Source organism: Thunnus albacares, chromosome 15 (genome assembly GCF_914725855.1).
Source record: "Thunnus albacares chromosome 15, fThuAlb1.1, whole genome shotgun sequence".
Taxonomy (NCBI): domain Eukaryota; kingdom Metazoa; phylum Chordata; class Actinopteri; order Scombriformes; family Scombridae; genus Thunnus; species Thunnus albacares.
In genome coordinates, this window is record NC_058120.1 from 30,579,413 (window position 1) to 30,599,412 (window position 20,000).

Consider the following 20,000-nt stretch of genomic DNA (forward strand, 5'->3'; position numbering starts at 1 on the left):
GACGAGAGCAGACGAGAGGAGACGAGAGCAGACGAGAGGAGACGAGAGGAGACGAGAGCAGACGCGAGGAGACGAGAGCAGACGAGAGGAGACGAGAGGAGACGAGAGGAGACGAGAGCAGACGAGAGCAGACGAGAGGAGACGAGAGGAGACGAGAGCAGACGAGAGGAGACGAGAGCAGACGAGAGGAGACGAGAGCAGACGAGAGCAGACGAGAGGAGACGAGAGGAGACGAGAGCAGACGAGAGGAGACGAGAGCAGACGAGAGCAGACGAGAGCAGACGAGAGCAGACGAGAGGAGACGAGAGCAGACGAGAGGAGACGAGAGCAGACGAGAGCAGACGAGAGGAGACGAGAGGAGACGAGAGCAGACGAGAGGAGACGAGAGGAGACGAGAGCAGACGAGAGCAGACGAGAGGAGACGAGAGGAGACGAGAGCAGACGAGAGGAGACGAGAGCAGACGAGAGGAGACGAGAGGAGACGAGAGGAGACGAGAGCAGACGAGAGGAGACGAGAGGAGACGAGAGGAGACGAGAGCAGACGAGAGCAGACGAGAGGAGACGAGAGCAGACGAGAGCAGACGAGAGCAGACGAGAGGAGACGAGAGGAGACGAGAGCAGACGAGAGCAGACGAGAGGAGACGAGAGGAGACGAGAGCAGACGAGAGGAGACGAGAGGAGACGAGAGGAGACGAGAGCAGACGAGAGCAGACGAGAGAAGACGAGAGCAGACGAGAGCAGACGAGAGCAGACGAGAGCAGACGAGAGGAGACGAGAGCAGACGAGAGCAGACGAGAGGAGACGAGAGAAGACGAGAGCAGACGAGAGGAGACGTGAGCAGACGAGAGCAGACGAGAGCAGACGAGAGGAGACGAGAGGAGACGAGAGCAGACGAGAGCAGACGAGAGCAGACGAGAGCAGACGAGAGCAGACGAGAGGAGAGGAGACGAGAGCAGACGAGAGGAGACGAGAGGAGACGAGAGCAGACGAGAGGAGACGAGAGGAGACGAGAGCAGACGAGAGGAGACGTGAGGAGACGAGAGCAGACGAGAGGAGACGAGAGGAGACGAGAGCAGACGAGAGGAGACGAGAGGAGACGAGAGCAGACGAGAGCAGACGAGAGCAGACGAGAGCAGACGAGAGCAGACGAGAGGAGACGAGAGGAGACGAGAGCAGACGAGAGCAGACGAGAGCAGACGAGAGGAGACGAGAGGAGACGAGAGGAGACGAGAGGAGACGAGAGCAGACGAGAGCAGACGAGAGGAGACGAGAGCAGACGAGAGCAGACGAGAGGAGACGAGAGGAGACGAGAGCAGACGAGAGGAGACGAGAGGAGACGAGAGGAGACGAGAGCAGACGAGAGGAGACGAGAGGAGACGAGAGGAGACGAGAGCAGACGAGAGCAGACGAGAGCAGACGAGAGCAGACGAGAGGAGACGAGAGCAGACGAGAGCAGACGAGAGCAGACGAGAGCAGACGAGAGGAGACGAGAGGAGACGAGAGGAGACAAGAGGAGACGAGAGCAGACGAGAGCAGACGAGAGGAGACGAGAGGAGACGAGAGCAGACGAGAGGAGACGAGAGGAGACGAGAGGAGGTTCGTTAGAGACACAAAAGTCATAAAAAAAACTGAAACATCAGAGTTCTGCTGACAGTTTCTCTTTCAGCAGCTTCAAACCAGCTGCAGCATTTCAACCAATCAAAACAAGCCAAGCAGCAGGATTTAAGTGATATTATTACTATTATTTATATTATAGTACTGATATTACTGGTAATAGTATTCATATTAATACATAACTGCCTGTTGAATGTAATATACTGTACATACAGTAGATGTAACGTTCTTATGTATGATGATAAACCTGAAGTCAGATTCACCGAACTCGAGTTCAGACAGAAAGCGACTCAGTGAAGGAGTGAAAGCGGCCTGTGATTGGTCAGCTGGCCTGTGATTGGTCAGCTGGCCTGTGATTGGTCAGCCTCCTGTGATTGGTCAGCTGGCCTGTGATTGGTCAGCTGGCCTGTGATTGGTCAGCCTCCTGTGATTGGTCAGCTGGCCTGTGATTGGTCAGCTGGCCTGTGATTGGTCAGCCTCCTGTGATTGGTCAGCTGGCCTGTGATTGGTCAGCCTCCTGTGATTGGTCAGCTGGCCTGTGATTGGTCAGCCTCCTGTGATTGGTCAGCTGGCCTGTGATTGGTCAGCTGGCCTGTGATCGGTCAGCTGGCCTGTGATCGTTCAGCTGGCCTGTGATCGTTCAGCTGGCCTGTGATTGGTCGGCCTCCTGTGAGCTCACAGGTTGAGTGTGAGAGTTTCATTAGCGGCTCACCTGCGTGTTGTGGGGTCAGGTGTTTTAGCCTCAGGTTGTCAGGTTGATATGAGGCGGGAGATGAAGGCAGCGGCTTTAATAAGCAGTGAGTGATGTTCGCCTGTAATTCTCTCATATTACCTTAAAGGTCAGGCTGCTTCTTAGCGTAATAAAGCGGGTAAATAAGACACTGTAATATGGCTGACACTGTCTTCTGTAATTCATAATATCAGCTGTTTCTAATCAACTCTGCGCCTCTATTGCTTTTACTCTCCTTCTATTTCTGTCTGTCGCTGCTCTAATCAAATCAACTCTGCATTTAATAGGTCACATTTCTCAGTGATGCAACTGCGGCTGCTGCACACGCTTCATTTGAAAAAGCATCAAAAAGACACAAAAGAAGCAAAAACAAACTAAAGAAGTTTAATCAAAAGTAATAAACTTTTTAATAAATCTCTCTGTAGTGAAGATAAAACATCAGAATAAGATCAGATTTAGATTTTTATGATTCATGTCGTCTTTACTGACTTGTTTTGGAAAGTGTGACGTAAACTTATTAGTATTAAAAACTATTTGAATACAAGAGTTTTCTGAGAGTTGTGAATGTGTAAAGCATATTTATATCTGTTTAATTTGATTTCTTAATAAAATCTAACGGTTACTTTCATACAGAGACGAATAAATAAACATTATTGTTACGACTTATTGTGTTCTGCTCAACCCTCCACATAGTGTTATTATTAGTATTAGTACTGATAATAGTAGTAGAATTATTAGTAGTGATGTTAGTAGTATTAGTAGTGATAGTATTATTAGTGTTATTAGTATTACTAGTTTTAGTATTATTAGTAGTATTAGTATTATTAGCAGTATTAGTATTATTAGTATTATTAGCAGTATTAGTATTATTAGTAGTATTAGTATTATTAGCAGTATTAGTATTATTAGTAGTATTAGTATTATTAGTATTATTAGCAGTATTAGTATTATTAGCAGTATTAGTATTATTAGTAGTATTAGTATTACTAGTATTAGTATTATTAGTGTTATTAGTAGTATTAGTATTATTAGCAGTATTAGTATTATTAGTAGTATTAGTATTATTAGTAGTATTAGTATTACTAGTATTAGTATTATTAGTATTATTAGTAGTATTAGTATTATTAGCAGTATTAGTATTATTAGTAGTATTAGTATTACTAGTATTAGTATTATTAGTGTTATTAGTAGTATTAGTATTATTAGCAGTATTAGTATTATTAGTAGTATTAGTATTATTAGTAGTATTAGTATTACTAGTATTAGTATTATTAGTGTTATTAGCAGTATTAGTATTATTAGCAGTATTAGTATTATTAGTAGTATTAGTATTACTAGTATTAGTATTATTAGTATTATTAGTAGTATTAGTATTATTAGCAGTATTAGTATTATTAGTAGTATTAGTATTATTAGTAGTATTAGTATTACTAGTATTAGTATTATTAGTATTATTAGTAGTATTAGTATTATTAGTAGTATTAGTATTATTAGCAGTATAATAACAGTGCGGACCGTCTCACCTGTCGTCAGTGGTGACCAGGTGTTTTCTGAAGGCGGGACTTCCATCAGGGCCGTCGGTGCAGCTCTCTGCCAGCGGAGAGGGGCCTCGGCCGGGTGACAGGTCCAGCTCCATCTCCCCTCCGCCTCCCGGAGGTCTGGAGGACAGCGGAGACACAGGAGACGCGCTCCTCCTGATGGAGCGAGGGGACGAGGAGCAGGAGGTCAGAGGGTGCTGGAGGTGCTGAGAGGCTGAGAGACAGACAGGAAGACGGATCAGTTTGTGCAATCAAGAGATTTTACAGGTAGAAGAGAAGCTGTTTGAAATGGACGCAACACTGCTGTGCTTCATTTTTGCATCAGATTTGGTAGAGTTGCAGTTCAGGTCAATAGCATCAGTGTCTACTGACTCACTGTTATAAGGTTATTATTCACCCCCAGATCTCTCTCTGGCCTGGTGATGGAGACACGGAGAGACTCATTGGCCTTACAGGTGTGGAGCCATTACTCATTGAATTTGGTTTTTTCAGGTGGCAAAAGATAACCTACTGCTTAACAGGTTAAAGTAGCAGCGCAGGTAAACAGCAGGTAACCGGCAGGTAACCGGCGGGTAAACGGTGGGTAAACGGTGGGTAAACGGCAGGTAACAGCAGGTAAACAGCAGGTAACCGGTGGGTAAACGGCAGGTAACAGCAGGTAAATGGCGGGTAACGGCAGGTAACGGCAGGTAACAGCAGGTAACGGCAGGTAAACGGCGGGTAAATGGGAGGTAACAGCAGGTAACGGCAGGTAACGGCAGGTAACAGCAGGTAACAGCAGGTAAACGGCAGGTAACAGCAGGTAACAGCAGGTAACAGCAGGTAAACGGCAGGTAACAGCAGGTAAACGGCAGGTAACAGCAGGTAAACGGCGGGTAAACGGCAGGTAACAGCAGGTAAACGGTGGGTAAACGGGAGGTAAACGGGAGGTAACAGCAGGTAAACGGTGGGTAAACGGGAGGTAAACGGCAAGTAACAGCAGGTAACGGCAGGTAAACGGCAGGTAACAGCAGGTAAACGGCGGGTAACAGCGGGTAAACGGCAGGTAACAGCGGGTAAACGGCAGGTAACAGCAGGTAAACGGCAGGTAACAGCAGGTAAACGGCGGGTAACAGCGGGTAAACGGCAGGTAACAGCGGGTAAACGGCAGGTAACAGCGGGTAAACGGCAGGTAACAGCAGGTAAACGGCAGGTAACAGCAGGTAAACGGCGGGTAACAGCGGGTAAACAGCAGGTAAACGGCGGGTAAACGGCGGGTAACAGCAGGTAAACGGCAGGTAACAGCGGGTAAACGGCGGGTAACAGCGGGTAAACGGCAGGTAACAGCGGGTAAACGGCAGGTAACAGCAGGTAAACGGCAGGTAACAGCAGGTAACAGCGGGTAAACGGCAGGTAACAGCAGGTAACGGCAGGTAACAGCGGGTAAACGGCAGGTAACAGCAGGTAAACGGCGGGTAACAGCGGGTAAACGGCAGGTAACAGCGGGTAAACGGCAGGTAACAGCAGGTAAACGGCAGGTAACAGCAGGTAAACGGCGGGTAACAGCGGGTAAACAGCAGGTAAACGGCGGGTAAACGGCGGGTAACAGCAGGTAAACGGCAGGTAACAGCGGGTAAACGGCGGGTAACAGCGGGTAAACGGCAGGTAACAGCGGGTAAACGGCAGGTAACAGCAGGTAAACGGCAGGTAACAGCAGGTAACAGCGGGTAAACGGCAGGTAACAGCAGGTAACGGCAGGTAACAGCGGGTAAACGGCAGGTAACAGCAGGTAAACAGCAGGTAAACGGCGGGTAAACGGCAGGTAACAGCAGGTAAACAGCAGGTAAACAGCAGGTAAACGGCGGGTAACAGCGGGTAAACGGCAGGTAACAGCAGGTAAACGGCGGGTAACGGCGGGTAAACGGCAGGTAACAGCAGGTAAACGGCGGGTAACAGCGGGTAAACGGCAGGTAACAGCGGGTAAACGGCGGGTAACAGCGGGTAAACGGCGGGTAACAGCAGGTAAACGGCAGGTAACAGCGGGTAAACGGCGGGTAACAGCGGGTAAACGGCGGGTAACAGCGGGTAAACGGCAGGTAACAGCAGGTAAACGGCAGGTAACAGCAGGTAAACGGCAGGTAACAGCAGGTAACGGCAGGTAACAGCAGGTAAACGGCAGGTAACAGCAGGTAACGGCAGGTAACGGCAGGTAAACAGCAGGTAAACGGCGGGTAACAGCGGGTAAACGGCAGGTAAACGGCAGGTAACAGCAGGTAACGGCAGGTAACAGCAGGTAAACGGCAGGTAAACGGCAGGTAACAGCAGGTAACGGCAGGTAACAGCAGGTAAACGGCAGGTAAACGGCAGGTAACAGCAGGTAAATGGCAGGTAAACGGCAGGTAACAGCAGGTAACGGCAGGTAACAGCAGGTAACAGCAGGTAAACGGCAGGTAACAGCAGGTAACGGCAGGTAACAGCAGGTAAACGGCAGGTAACAGCAGGTAACGGCAGGTAACAGCAGGTAAACGGCAGGTAAACGGCGGGTAACAGCGGGTAAACGGCGGGTAACAGCAGGTAAACGGCAGGTAACAGCGGGTAAACGGCGGGTAACAGCAGGTAAACGGCAGGTAACAGCGGGTAAACGGCGGGTAACAGCGGGTAAACGGCAGGTAACAGCAGGTAAACGGCAGGTAACAGCAGGTAAACGGCAGGTAACAGCAGGTAACGGCAGGTAACAGCAGGTAAACGGCAGGTAACAGCAGGTAAACAGCAGGTAACAGCGGGTAAACGGGAGGTAAACGGCAGGTAAACGACAGGTAAACGGCAGGTAACCGGCGGGTAAACGGCAGGTAAACGACAGGTAAACGGCAGGTAACAGCAGGTAAACGGCAGGTAACAGCAGGTAACGGCAGGTAACAGCAGGTAAACGGCAGGTAAACGGCGGGTAACAGCGGGTAAACGGCAGGTAACAGCAGGTAAACGGCGGGTAACAGCAGGTAAACGGCAGGTAACAGCGGGTAAACGGCAGGTAAACGGCGGGTAACAGCGGGTAAACGGCAGGTAACAGCGGGTAAACGGCAGGTAACAGCAGGTAAACGGCAGGTAACAGCAGGTAAACGGCAGGTAACAGCGGGTAAACGGCGGGTAACAGCGGGTAAACGGCAGGTAACAGCAGGTAAACGGCAGGTAACAGCAGGTAACGGCAGGTAACAGCAGGTAAACGGCAGGTAACAGCAGGTAACGGCAGGTAACAGCGGGTAAACGGGAGGTAAACGGGAGGTAAACGGCAGGTAAACGACAGGTAAACGGCAGGTAACAGCAGGTAAACAGCAGGTAACAGCGGGTAAACGGGAGGTAAACGGCAGGTAAACGACAGGTAAACGGCAGGTAACAGCAGGTAAACAGCAGGTAACCGGCGGGTAAACGGCAGGTAACAGCAGGTAACGGCAGGTAACAGCAGGTAAACGGCGGGTAAACGGCAGGTAACAGCAGGTAACGGCAGGTAACAGCAGGTAAACGGCAGGTAACAGCAGGTAACGGCAGGTAACAGCGGGTAAACGGGAAGTAAACGGGAGGTAAACGGCAGGTAAACGACAGGTAAACGGCAGGTAACAGCAGGTAAACAGCAGGTAACCGGCGGGTAAACGGCAGGTTACAGCGGGTAACCGGCGGGTAAACGGCAGCCCTGTCAAATGTTACTGATGTCCACTATATAAATAGAATATTTCTCACCTTGAGGCCAGTCGATGTGTTCTGGACTCAGACTGGATCTGTGAAACACATCAGACGCACGTTAATGAAGCCTGTTTATCTTGATTTCTTTGTTTTACTGTATTTTAGGGACATTAATTAGACATTAATTATCATTGTTGGACAGCTGCTAATAAAGATCTCCAGTCTGACTCAAACACTGCAGATCAACACCTTCACGCACCAGGACGGCCTCCATGTTGTTTCTCAGCTGCAGATATGAGTCAGTCTGTTTACTCACCAGCTGCATCTCTCTCATTATTCCAGGAGTTTAACACGGATTTACAGGACGGTTGAGATTAGAAAACAAACATGAATTTACCTTCATTCTACAGAAACCAGCAACAGAGCAGAGAGACGCTCTGTGTCGTATATCTGATATAAATGAACTAAAACCTGAAACTACATCTCAAGAATAGAACAGTTTTTATTAGACAAGTCCAAGCCGATCCTAAAGATCAGTATCGGATCGATCAAGACACATTTTAATGGATCATTCATATCAAATGAATCAAATGTGGATCTTTTGTCCTCTGCTGTGTTCAGTGTTGCTTTCAGCTCATATCAGCTGATTAACCTTCATTCTGTGAGTCACCTGATGACTAAACGACACTTGTCTGTTGTCAGTTTGTGTGTCTGTACTCGACCAAAGATCCTCTATGAAGGAAGAAGCTCCACTCTGTAATGCTGCTGTACAACCGGAGTGTTTCTGTAGTTCCAACAACTCCAACAGAGTGAGACGTCGTCTCTCTGTAGAGGTTCAGGAGTCACGTTCTCCACTTCAACTGTTCACATCAGATCCATTAAGGGCTCTGATCGGGATCAGGGCCAAAAAGACCTGATTAGGAGATCTAGCCAGTCCCTCTGATCATGTGATTGCAATAACACAAATCCAAAAAAATCTACACAATATATGCAAGAAATTCAGTTTTACTAAACTGCAGCAACTTTTCTGCATGAAACGTCTGAATCAGCAGCTGCTTGTGGTTTGGACCAATCGTGGCGTTTAGTGTGGCGGCAACTGACGACAAATCTCACCTGCCAACAAACACGATGCCATAGACGAGCAAAACTGTTCCCAAATGTTCCCAAATGTTCCCAAATGTTCCCAGATGAGGTTTGATTCAGTGAGTCCGGAGACATAATCTGCCTCAAACATCCAACTAGATTTATTTTAATAACATTATTGATGATTTTATTTGCTGCTGATGTTGAGCTGAAAGTTTATTTAATAAAAGTTATAAATGGAACTCAAGTACAGTATTTTCTGTTTTATAGAACCTTGAGTCCTCATGGTTCTCATGTTCAGCTGAAATATGGTTGTGATCTGCAGGAAGTCGTTACGTACGACTCTTCACTGGCTGCAGTTTAAATAAATCACATTATTTTACTTTGCTTGATATTTTTCTGAATTCCTGCAATTTTACCACAAAGAGACAAAACATCACAAACTGTCTTGCAATTTTTTTGAGAAAAGCTGCAAAATCAAACATTTTTGGCTGCAATAATCACAAAAAAACTCCTGAAGGGACTGTCTATAGTAATTATTGATGAACTTGTGCCGTTTTGTAACAGCTGAATATGGAGGAGTTAATCCCAGTGCTGTGGTGTAGCAGCATACAGTGGATTGACACTGGAGTTCACACTCAAACTCAATCACCCCTTTAGAGGTTAGCTCCATGGTTTAACTCCCAAACCCAGAAATTAAAGCAAACATCGCGAAAATTGGAAAGGATTTGGCGTTCCACCAAAGTAGAAGAGTCTCGCTTAGTCTGGCAAGATAGTGTTAAAACATATAGGAAGGCCCTCTGTAATGCCAGAGCCGCCTATTACTCAGCATTAATAGAAGAGAATAAAAACAGCCCTAGGTTCCTTTTCAGCACTTTGGCTGACAAAGAGTCATAACTCTACTGATCCATGTATTCCTATAGCTCTCAGTAGTAACGACTTTATGAGCTTCTTTAATGATAAAATTCTAACTATTAGAGACAAAATTAACCACCTCCTGCCCTCAACAGGCACCGTTCTCTCCCCAAACACAGGAACCTTAGAAACAGCTGTAAATCCTGACATATATTTGGACTGTTTTTCTCCAGTAGACTTGTCTGAACTAACTTCAATGATTTGTTCAGCTAAACCATCAACCTCTCTCTTAGACCCCATCCCAACTAGGCTGCTTAAGGAAGTCTTACCCTTAGTGAGCACTTCTTTACTAGATATGATCAATCTGTCTTTAGTAACAGGCTATGTACCACAGTCCTTTAAAGTAGCTGTAATTAAACCTCTTCTTAAGAAGCCTACTCGTGATTCAGGTGTTTTAGCCAATTATAGACCTATATCTAACCTTCCATTTCTCTCTAAGATCCTTGAGAAAGCAGTCTCTAATCAGTTATGTGACTTTCTACATAACAATAGTTTATTTGAGGATTTTCAGTCAGGATTTAGAGGCATCATAGCACAGAGACAGCACTGGTGAAAGTCACTAATGACCTCCTAACTGCATCAGACAAAGGATTTGTCTCTATACTTGTCCTGTTAGATCTTAGTGCTGCATTCGACACAATTGATCATCAAATCCTTTTGCAGAGACTGGAACATTTAATTGGCATTCAAGGAACTGCATTAAGCTGGTTTAAGTCCTATTTATCAATTGATCGGTTTGTACACATTAATGATGAATCCTCCATGAAGGCAAAAGTTAGACACGGAGTTCCACAAGGTTCTGTACTTGGACCAATTCTATTCACCTTATACAGTACATTCAGGAAGTGTTCAGACCCCTTCACTTTTTTCACATTTTGTTATGTTGCAGCTTTATGCTTATATCATTTATTTCATTTTTTCCCTCAATCTACACTCAATACCCCATAATGACAAAGTGAGACAGAATTTTAGAAATTTTTGCAAATTAATTCAAAAGGAAAAAGTAAAATATCACATCGACACAAGTATTCAGACCATTACTCAGTACTTAGTTGAAGCACCCTTGGCAGCGGTCACAGCCTCGAGTCTTCTTAGGTTTGATGCAACAAGATTTGCACACCTGGATTTGGGGTTTTTCTGTTATTCTTCTCTGCAGATCCTCTGAGGCTCGGTCAGGTTGGATGGGGACTGTCGGTGGACGGCCATTTTCAGGTCTCTCTAGAGATGTTCAGTTGGGTTCAAGTCACAGCTCTGGCTGGGCCGCTCAAGGAAATTCGTAGAGTTTTCTCTAAGCCACTCCTGTGTTGTCTTGGTTGTGTGCTGCGGGTCGTTGTCCTGTTGGAAGGTGAACCTCTGGCCCAAACAGTTCAATCTTGGTGTCATCAGACCAGAGAATCTTGTTTCTCATAGTCTGAGAGTCCTTCAGGTGATTTCCTGTCTTTCACTGAGGGGAAGCTTCCGTCTGGCCACTCTGCCATGAAGCTCAGATCGGTGGAGTGTTGCAGTGATGGTTGTCCTTCTGGAAGTTTCTCTCATCTCCACACAGGATCTCTGGAGCCCGGCCAGAGTGACCATCGGGTTCTTGGTCTCCTCTCCCCCGATTGCTCAGTTTGGCTGGGTGGCCAGCTCCAGGAGGAGTCCTGGTTATTCCAAACTTCCCCAGATTTGTGCCTCGACACAATCCTGTCGCTAAGCTCTGCGAGCAGGTCCTCCCACCTCATGGTTTGGTTTTTGCTCAGATACTCATTGTCAGCTGTGAGACCTTATATAGACAGGTGCATTCCTGTCCAAATCTGCCCAATAAATTGAATTTACCAATGGACTCCAATCAAGGTGTAGAAACATCTCAGAGATGAGCTAAATTTAAGGTGTCATAGCAAAGGCTCTGAATACTTATGTCAATGTGATATTTCAGTTTTTCCTTTTAAATCAATTTGCAAAAATTTCTAAAATTCTGTCTCACTTTGTCATTATGAGGTATTGAGTGTAGATTGATGAGGGAAAAAATGAATTTAAACTATTTTAGCATAAGGCTGCAACATGATAAAATGTGAAAAAAGAGAAGGGGTTGAATATTTTCTGAATGCTCTGTATATGGTTCCTTAAGGTAATATTATTAGGAAACACTCCATAAATGTTCATTGTTATGCAGATGATACCCAATTATATTTATCAATGAAGCCTGATGAAACCAATCAGTTAAACAAACTCCAAACATGCCTTAACGACATAAAGACCTGGATGACCTGCAGTTTTCTGCTACTAAACTCAGATAAAACTGAAGTTATTGTGTTTGGCCCTAAACACCTTAGAAACACATTATCTAATGATAAAGCTGCTCTGGATGGCATTACCCTGGCCTCCAGCACCACCGTAAGGAATCTGGGAGTTATCTTTGATCAGGATATGTCCTTTAACTCCCACATAAATCAAATCTCAAGGACTGCCTTTTTTCACTTACGTAATATCACAAAAATCACATCCTGTCCCTAAAAGATGCAGAAAAACTAGTTCACACATTTGTTACTTCTAGGCTGGATTATTGCAATTCCTTATTATCAGGCTGCTCTAACAAGTCTCTAAAGACTCTCCAGCTGGTCCAGAATGCAGCTGCACGTGTACTAACAAAACCTAGAAAAATGGTAAATGGTAAATGGACTGCACTTATATAGCTCCTTTCTAGTCTTCCGACCACTCAAAGCGCTTTTACACTACAAGCCTCATTCACCCCTTCACACACACATTCACACACTGATGGCAAAGCCATTGGGGGCAATTTGGGGTTCAGTATCTTAACCCTAAGCTAACCCTAACCCTAGCCCAAGGACACTTCTACATGTGGGCTGGAGGAGCCGGGGATCGATCCACCGATCTTCCGATTAGTGGATGACCTACTCTACCTCCTGAGCCACAGCCAGATTTCCTAAGTCCAACAGGAAGTCAGCCATTTTGAATCTATTTTGCATTTTTTTCGTCAAGTGAAGCCATTGACAGGTTGTGTTGTGCTTGAACAAACTTCTCCTTCAGATTTAACCCAAGCACCTTCAAATTTGGTAGATGATATCTAAAGACCTTTGCGATGTTAAATTCCGAAGCTTTTTATATTTCATGGATCACCCTCGGTGTGGCGTGCTGGTGAAGTTTGCCCAAAACATGTTTGGGGCATTAAAGTTGAAGTTGTAGTAACTTGACTTTACATCGTCCAATCTGCTCCAACTTTCTCACGTTTGATAAGAGTCCAGGCCTGAACACATGTACATGTCAATATTGAGTCATAGTCATAGCGCCATCTACTGACAACAGGAAGTCAGCCTTATGTAACAAACATCATCCGATTTACATGAAATTTACACGGCGTGGTGTACACATGATATACAGCAACATGACGTATAATTAGTGGGTGTTCTCTAGTGCCACATAGTGGACACAGGAAGTGAAAGTTATCTCCTACATGCATCCAATATGCATGAAAATGTATATTCCTGTCATTGGCCTTCTGGTAAATGTATTGCTGTGTTAATATTTCACGTATGTAGTAACAGGAAGTGAGGCTTAAATGACACATAGTTCATCAAATATATACACAATTTCCAATAAATCATCTCCAGTGCCACATACTGCAAGAAATTATATATATATAATTATATATATATATATATATACCCCTTTCACGCAGTGTCTGATGATCCTGTCAATTCAGAGCAGTGTCAAGAGACCTCCGATAGTGACACCACGGCTGCCGCTCCCTCTGACGTGTGTGAGATCCGTTTCTGTTGGAGGTTTCTTCCCGTTAAAGGGGAGTTTTTCTTTGCTGATATCACCAAGTGCTTCTCATGGAGGAATGTTGGTCTCTGTACATAAAAGAGTTCGGTCTAGACCTGCCCTACGTGAAAAAGAGCCCTGAGATGACTTTTGCTGTTATTTGCTGCTATATAAATAAAACTGAAAACTGAATGGATGAGGAGTTAGTCTGAGTGCTGCAGTGTAACATCAGCTGTGTGAACTGACACTCAGTATGCTTGTTGTTGCTGTGCCTGTAATACACACTGCAGCCTGCAGGGGGAGCCAGCAGCACTTTACACTGTCAGGTGATGTATCTACCTGTCAGGGTTGATGAGTTGCTGTCTGGCAGGTGAAGGAAGACGCTGACGCAGCTCCACGTTCACTCTGGGGTTAGCTGAAAAACACAAACATTTTCATTGAAACAGACTGTAACCACCTGTTCACCTGTCTGTCTGTAGTCATCATTAACAGCAGTAATCCTGTCGTCATGTAGTTGTAAAAGCTCATCATCTCAGTAAACACGCTTTAATATCTCGGCCTCGTTAAGGACGGTTAACGACTCTCGTTACAGAGGCTACCAATCAGAGCTGAGCTCCTCAGGTGTAATTAAAACAGTGGCTGCTCCCTCGTTAAATGCTCGCTAATTCAAAAGTAAGCAACAAAACACAGAGAGATTATTCACACACTGACAGACAGACAGGTGTGTGTGCAGGCTGCTCTCTGCTGGAAGCATGTAGAGATACACAGACAGGTAGATACACAGACAGGTAGATACACACACAGGTAGATACACAGACAGGTAGAGATACACAGACAGGTAGATACACAGACAGGTAGATACACACACAGGTAGATACACAGACAGGTAGAGATACACAGACAGGTAGATACACAGACAGGTAGATACACAGACAGGTAGAGATACACAGACAGGTAGAGATACACAGACAGGTAGATGCACACAGGTAGATACACACACAGGTAGATACACAGACAGGTAGATACACACAGGTAGATACACACACAGGTAGATACACAGACAGGTAGAGATACACAGACAGGTAGATACACACACAGGTAGATACACAGACAGGTAGAGATACACAGACAGGTAGAGATACACAGACAGGTAGATACACAGACAGGTAGATGCACACAGGTAGATACACAGACAGGTAGATACACACAGGTAGAGATACACAGACAGGTAGATACACAGACAGGTAGATACACACAGGTAGATACACACAGGTAGAGATACACAGACAGGTAGATACACAGACAGGTAGATACACACAGGTAGATACACAGACAGGTAGATACACAGACAGGTAGAGATACACAGACAGGTAGATACACAGACAGGTAGATACACACAGGTAGAGATACACAGACAGGTAGATACACAGACAGGTAGATACACACAGGTAGATACACAGACAGGTAGATACACAGACAGGTAGAGATACACAGGTAGATACACAGACAGGTAGAGATACGCAGACAGGTAGAGATACACAGACAGGTAGAGATACACAGACAGGTAGATACACAGACAGGTAGATACACACAGGTAGATACACAGACAGGTAGATACACACACAGGTAGATACACACAGGTAGATACACAGACAGGTAGAGATACACAGACAGGTAGATACACAGACAGGTAGATACACACAGGTAGATACACAGACAGGTAGATACACACAGACAGGTAGAGATTTCGTCCTGGTCTCAGTCCTGGTCTCAGTTTCAGTCCTGGTCTCAGTCTCAGTCCTGGTCTCAGTTTCAGTCCTGGTCTCAGTCTCAGTCCTGGTCTCAGTCTCAGTCTCAGTCCTGGTCTCAGTTTCAGTCCTGGTCTCAGTCTCAGTCCTGGTCTCAGTCTCAATCCTGGTCTCAGTCTCAGTCTCAGTCCTGGTCTCAGTTTCAGTCCTGGTCTCAGTCTCAGTCCTGGTCTCAGTTTCAGTCCTGGTCTCAGTCTCAGTCCTGGTCTCAGTTTCCGTCCTAGTCTCAGTCTCAATCTCAGTCCTGGTCTCAGTCCTGGTCTCAGACCTGGTCTCAGTCCTGGTCTCAGTCCTGGTCTCAGTCTCAGTCCTGGTCTCAGTCCTGGTCTCACTTTCAGTCTTGGTCTCAGTCTCAGTCTCAGACCTGGTCTCAGTTTCAGTCTTGGTCTCAGTCTCAGTCTCAGACCTGGTCTCAGTCTCAGACCTGGACTCAGTCCTGATCTCAGACCTGGTCTCAGTCCTTGTTTCAGTCTCAGTCCTGGTCTCAGTCTCAGTCCTGGTCTCAGTCCTGGTCTCAGTCTCAGACCTGGTCTCAGTCTCAGTCCTGGTCTCAGTCTCAGTCTCAGACCCGGTCTCAGTCTCAGACCTGGTCTCAGTCTCAGTCTCAGTCCTGGTCTCAGTCTCAGTCTCAGACCTGGTCTCAGTCTCAGACCTGGTCTCAGTCTCAGTCCTGGTCTCAGTCCTGGTCTCAGTCTCAGACCTGGTCTCAGTCTCAGACCTGGTCTCAGTCTCAGTCTCAGTCTCAGACCTGGTCTCAGTCTCAGTCTCAGTCTCAGTCCTGGTCTCAGTCTCAGTCCTGGTCTCAGTCTCAGACCTGGTCTCAGTCTCAGTCTCAGACCTGGTCTCAGTCTCAGTCCTGGTCTCAGTCTCAGTCTCAGACCTGGTCTCAGTCTCAGACCTGGTCTCAGTCTCAGTCCTGGTCTCAGTCCTGGTCTCAGTCTCAGTCTCAGACCTGGTCTCAGTCTCAGTCTCAGTCCTGGTCTCAGTCTCAGTCCTGGTCTCAGTCTCAGTCCTGGTCTCAGTCTCAGTCTCAGTCCTGGTCTCAGACCTGGTCTCAGTCTCAGTCCTGGTCTCAGTCTCAGACCTGGTCTCAGTCTCAGACCTGGTCTCAGTCCTGGTCTCAGTCTCAGTCCTGGTCTCAGTCTCAGACCTGGTCTCAGTCTCAGTCTCTGACCTGGTCTCAGTCTCAGTCTCTGACCTGGTCTCAGTCTCAGTCCTGGTGTCAGTCTCAGACCCGGTCTGGGTTCTGCTGCAGCTGTATATATCAGTAGTGTCCTGACAGTGAAACTTTTCTCATTTCGTGTCTCCGTCAGCGTCTGTGATCTTCTTGTGGACTCAGAGCTAATTGTGCGGCGCAGCGTCTTATTATTCATGTACAATTACAGATCTGATAATGTGCTTAAATCCTTCTAAATGACCGTTCATGCCTCGCGTTCGCTTTGAAGTCTTGTCAAAGACGCAGAAATCTGCAGAAAAAAGGGAAAATACAAAGGCCAATCAGAGGACCAATCATGGTTAACCAATGAAGGGGGGGGGGGGGGCTGGGGGGGCTCATGTAATATAAACTAAAGTCCATTAATTTTTTAAGCTGTATTTAATACATTTTGTGCAGCGAGCAGCAAGCAGAAAGTTTGCCGTGTGTGTGTTCCAGCTGACTGCATGAATATTAATGACGGTGTCGACGTGATTAAATGAGCTTCAGTCAAATCCAACACAATCCAGCTCTGATCTGCCCCGCCGCGCCGCCGCCGCAACCATGAATTTAGATACCGACATTAAGCTGCTGAGAGCCGCAACTTAAAGAACACACACTCTCACACTCTCACACACACACACACACACATATATATATATAAATACACACACACACACACACACAAATACACACTCACAGTAAATACTGACAGACACACAAACACTGCAGCCGTCAGGAAACACGACCTCTAAAACAGCTGCAGTTTGTTTCTGTTGAACCATCAACAGAAAATGAATCAACTATTCTGATAATTGATTGATAATCAACTGATGATTAAATGTTTCAGTTATTTATAAATAAAACTGAACTAAATTCAAATTAAACTAAGATTTGCTGCTTTTCGTCATTAAATGTGACATTAAACTGAAAGATTTCAACTGAATTCACCTGCAAGTTAACCCTGCAACAAGTGATCAATAAGTCATCAATAACCGATGTTTAGTCTCCTTCAGAAACAAGTAGTGAACATTAACTCTGACTCATCATCAGCTTTAAGCTGATATGTTGAACCTTCATGTGGAGTCGTGTTTCTACCAACTCCTGAGGGAAATATCTGCTCTGTAGCTGCTAAATGCTCCACTATGTTCACCAGCTAGCCTGCAGCTAACTGTGTGTGTTTGTTAGCCTGCAGCTAACTGTGTGTGTTTGTTAGCCTGCAGCTAACTGTGTGTGTTTGTTAGCCTGCAGCTAACTGTATGTGTTTGTTAGTGTACAGCTAACTGTGTGTGTTTGTTAGCCTGCAGCTAACTGTGTGTGTTTGTTAGCCTGCAGTTAACTGTGTGTGTTTGTTAGTGTACAGCTAACTGTGTGTGTTTGTTAGTGTACAGCTAACTGTGTGTGTTTGTTAGTGTACAGCTAACTGTATGTGTTTGTTAGTGTACAGCTAACTGTGTGTGTTTGTTAGCCTGCAGCTAACTGTGTGTGTTTGTTAGCCTGCAGTTAACTGTGTGTGTTTATTAGTGTACAGCTAACTGTGTGTGTTTGTTAGCCTGCAGCTAACTGTGTGTGTTTGTTAGCCTGCAGTTAACTGTGTGTGTTTGTTAGCCTGCAGCTAACTGTGTGTGTTTGTTAGCCTGCAGCTAACTGTGTGTGTTTGTTAGTGTACAGCTAACTGTGTGTGTTTGTTAGCCTGCAGCTAACTGTGTGTGTTTGTTAGTGTGCAGCTAACTGTGTGTGTTTGTTAGCCTGCAGCTAACTGTGTGTGTTTGTTAGTCTGCAGCTAACTGTGTGTGTTTGTTAGTGTACAGCTAACTGTGTGTGTTTGTTAGCCTGCAGCTAACTGTGTGTGTTTGTTAGCCTGCAGCTAACTGTGTGTGTTTGTTAGTGTACAGCTAACTGTGTGTGTTTGTTAGCCTGCAGCTAACTGTGTGTGTTTGTTAGTGTACAGCTAACTGTGTGTGTTTGTTAGTCTGCAGCTAACTGTGTGTGTTTGTTAGTGTACAGCTAACTGTGTGTGTTTGTTAGCCTGCAGCTAACTGTGTGTGTTTGTTAGTGTACAGCTAACTGTGTGTGTTTGTTAGTCTGCAGCTAACTGTGTGTGTTTGTTAGTGTACAGCTAACTGTGAGCAGGTAGTGCACAGCGGCTTTTTACAGCTTTTACTCTGAAAACGACACTATGAGACGCTGAGAGTGAAGCAGAACAGTAAAGTTGCAGCCGGACAGATAAACAATGAGCTGAAACTCACTATAAAGCTCCGTAAAGCCGAGAGGAGCTGCAGAGTCTCTGAAAATTCTCTGTAGGTTCATCACTACATAGTGATCACTGTAAAGAAATATATCTATATCTATATATATATATATGTGTGTGTGTGTGTGTGTGTGTATAGGCAGATGTATATATATACATATATGTAAACGGACATGTTGTCAGGAGTGAAATGTACCTAAAGTATCACTCTCACATGAACAGCAGCTACTTCAGTTTGTCCAAACAAACGTCTGCAGGCCCCCTGATCTCTGTGTGTGTGTGTGTGTGTGTGTGTGTGTGTGTGTGTGTGTGTGTGTGTGTGGACCACCCACTCTGCAGATTAAAGATGGTTCACACGACCATCTCCTCCCTCTCTCTCTTCATTCACTCTCTGCTTTGTCTCTCTGTCATTATATTAATGTGTGTGTGTGTGTGTGTTTGTGTGTGTTTGTGTGTGTGTGTGATCAGTTGTTATTGGTTCAGAGAGCTGAAGCTTTGATCTGTGACACTTGATCAATATTTCATTTGTGGCATTACAGCGTCTCAAACAGTGGTGTGAGTGAAGCTCTGGTGGGTTTGATGGAGGAAACGTTGTGATGCAGCAACAGAGAAAATCATCTTCGTCACCTTCAGATTCTCTTTGAAACATCATCACACTCACATTTATGGTGTTTGTATTCCACACATTCTTCTTCCTGCTGCCTACATTACCCATAATGCTCTTGGAGATTGGGATGTGTTATGCTAGTAGCAGCTAATGTAGCCTGGAGCTGCTAGCCTCCAGCAGAGATGAGGAGCAGGCTAGAAAGGTCTGGTAATTTAATGGAAGTCAACTCCTACCTGTAATTAACACTGTACACAACATTAACATTTAATTTGAACATTTAATAGCTAGAGTGGCTATTTACTGCACATATCTATAATCCAATTCTTACTAGCCATAATTTAATTTTAAATATCCAAAATCACATTTTTACAAGTGAAAATGTGATTTTGTACAACTGCAATTTTACTGGGAAAAATACAATAGTGAACATCTGTATAAATATTGTGAACATCCATAATTATAATTCCTTCTGTCCAAAATGCTGTTTAAATATCTGACGTTGTAACTGACAGAGATCGACGTGGCGGGAGACGTACCGCCGTTTTCAAAATGGCGGCCTGGTTAAAAACTTTCATATATTACAGCTAAACAGTCGCCGTCAAAGTGTTTGTGAAAACATTTGAGGCGACGCAGGAACAGAACGTTGATTCATATTTGATCAGCAGCAGTTTGATGTGAGTTCAGGACGAGCGTAGCGCGACATCTAGTGAGCAACATGGCGGCTTCAGGTCTCACTGGTAGGAAGTGACGTCGTTTACAGGAACCATGAAATGTTCAGATATCTGTGATACATATCCAGTCTAGCTATTAAACACCCAGCCCCGCCCCACGCTGTGACATCATCCA

The 20,000-nt window shown here is 45.4% G+C and overlaps 1 protein-coding gene across 4 annotated transcripts in view; it reads right to left on the minus strand.

The window, feature by feature from the left end:
- Positions 1–20,000, minus strand: part of mipol1 (mirror-image polydactyly 1) — an 86,735-nt gene that overhangs the window by 44,417 nt on the left and 22,318 nt on the right. For all 4 annotated transcript variants that reach the window (XM_044375413.1, XM_044375411.1, XM_044375412.1 and 1 more), the window contains exons 3-5: positions 13,636–13,711; positions 7,594–7,631; positions 3,868–4,096 (exon numbers count right to left, since the gene is read on the minus strand). In XM_044375413.1, the coding sequence (XP_044231348.1) occupies positions 3,868–4,096; positions 7,594–7,631; positions 13,636–13,711 (343 nt within the window). The remainder of the gene's footprint in view (positions 1–3,867; positions 4,097–7,593; positions 7,632–13,635; positions 13,712–20,000) is intronic.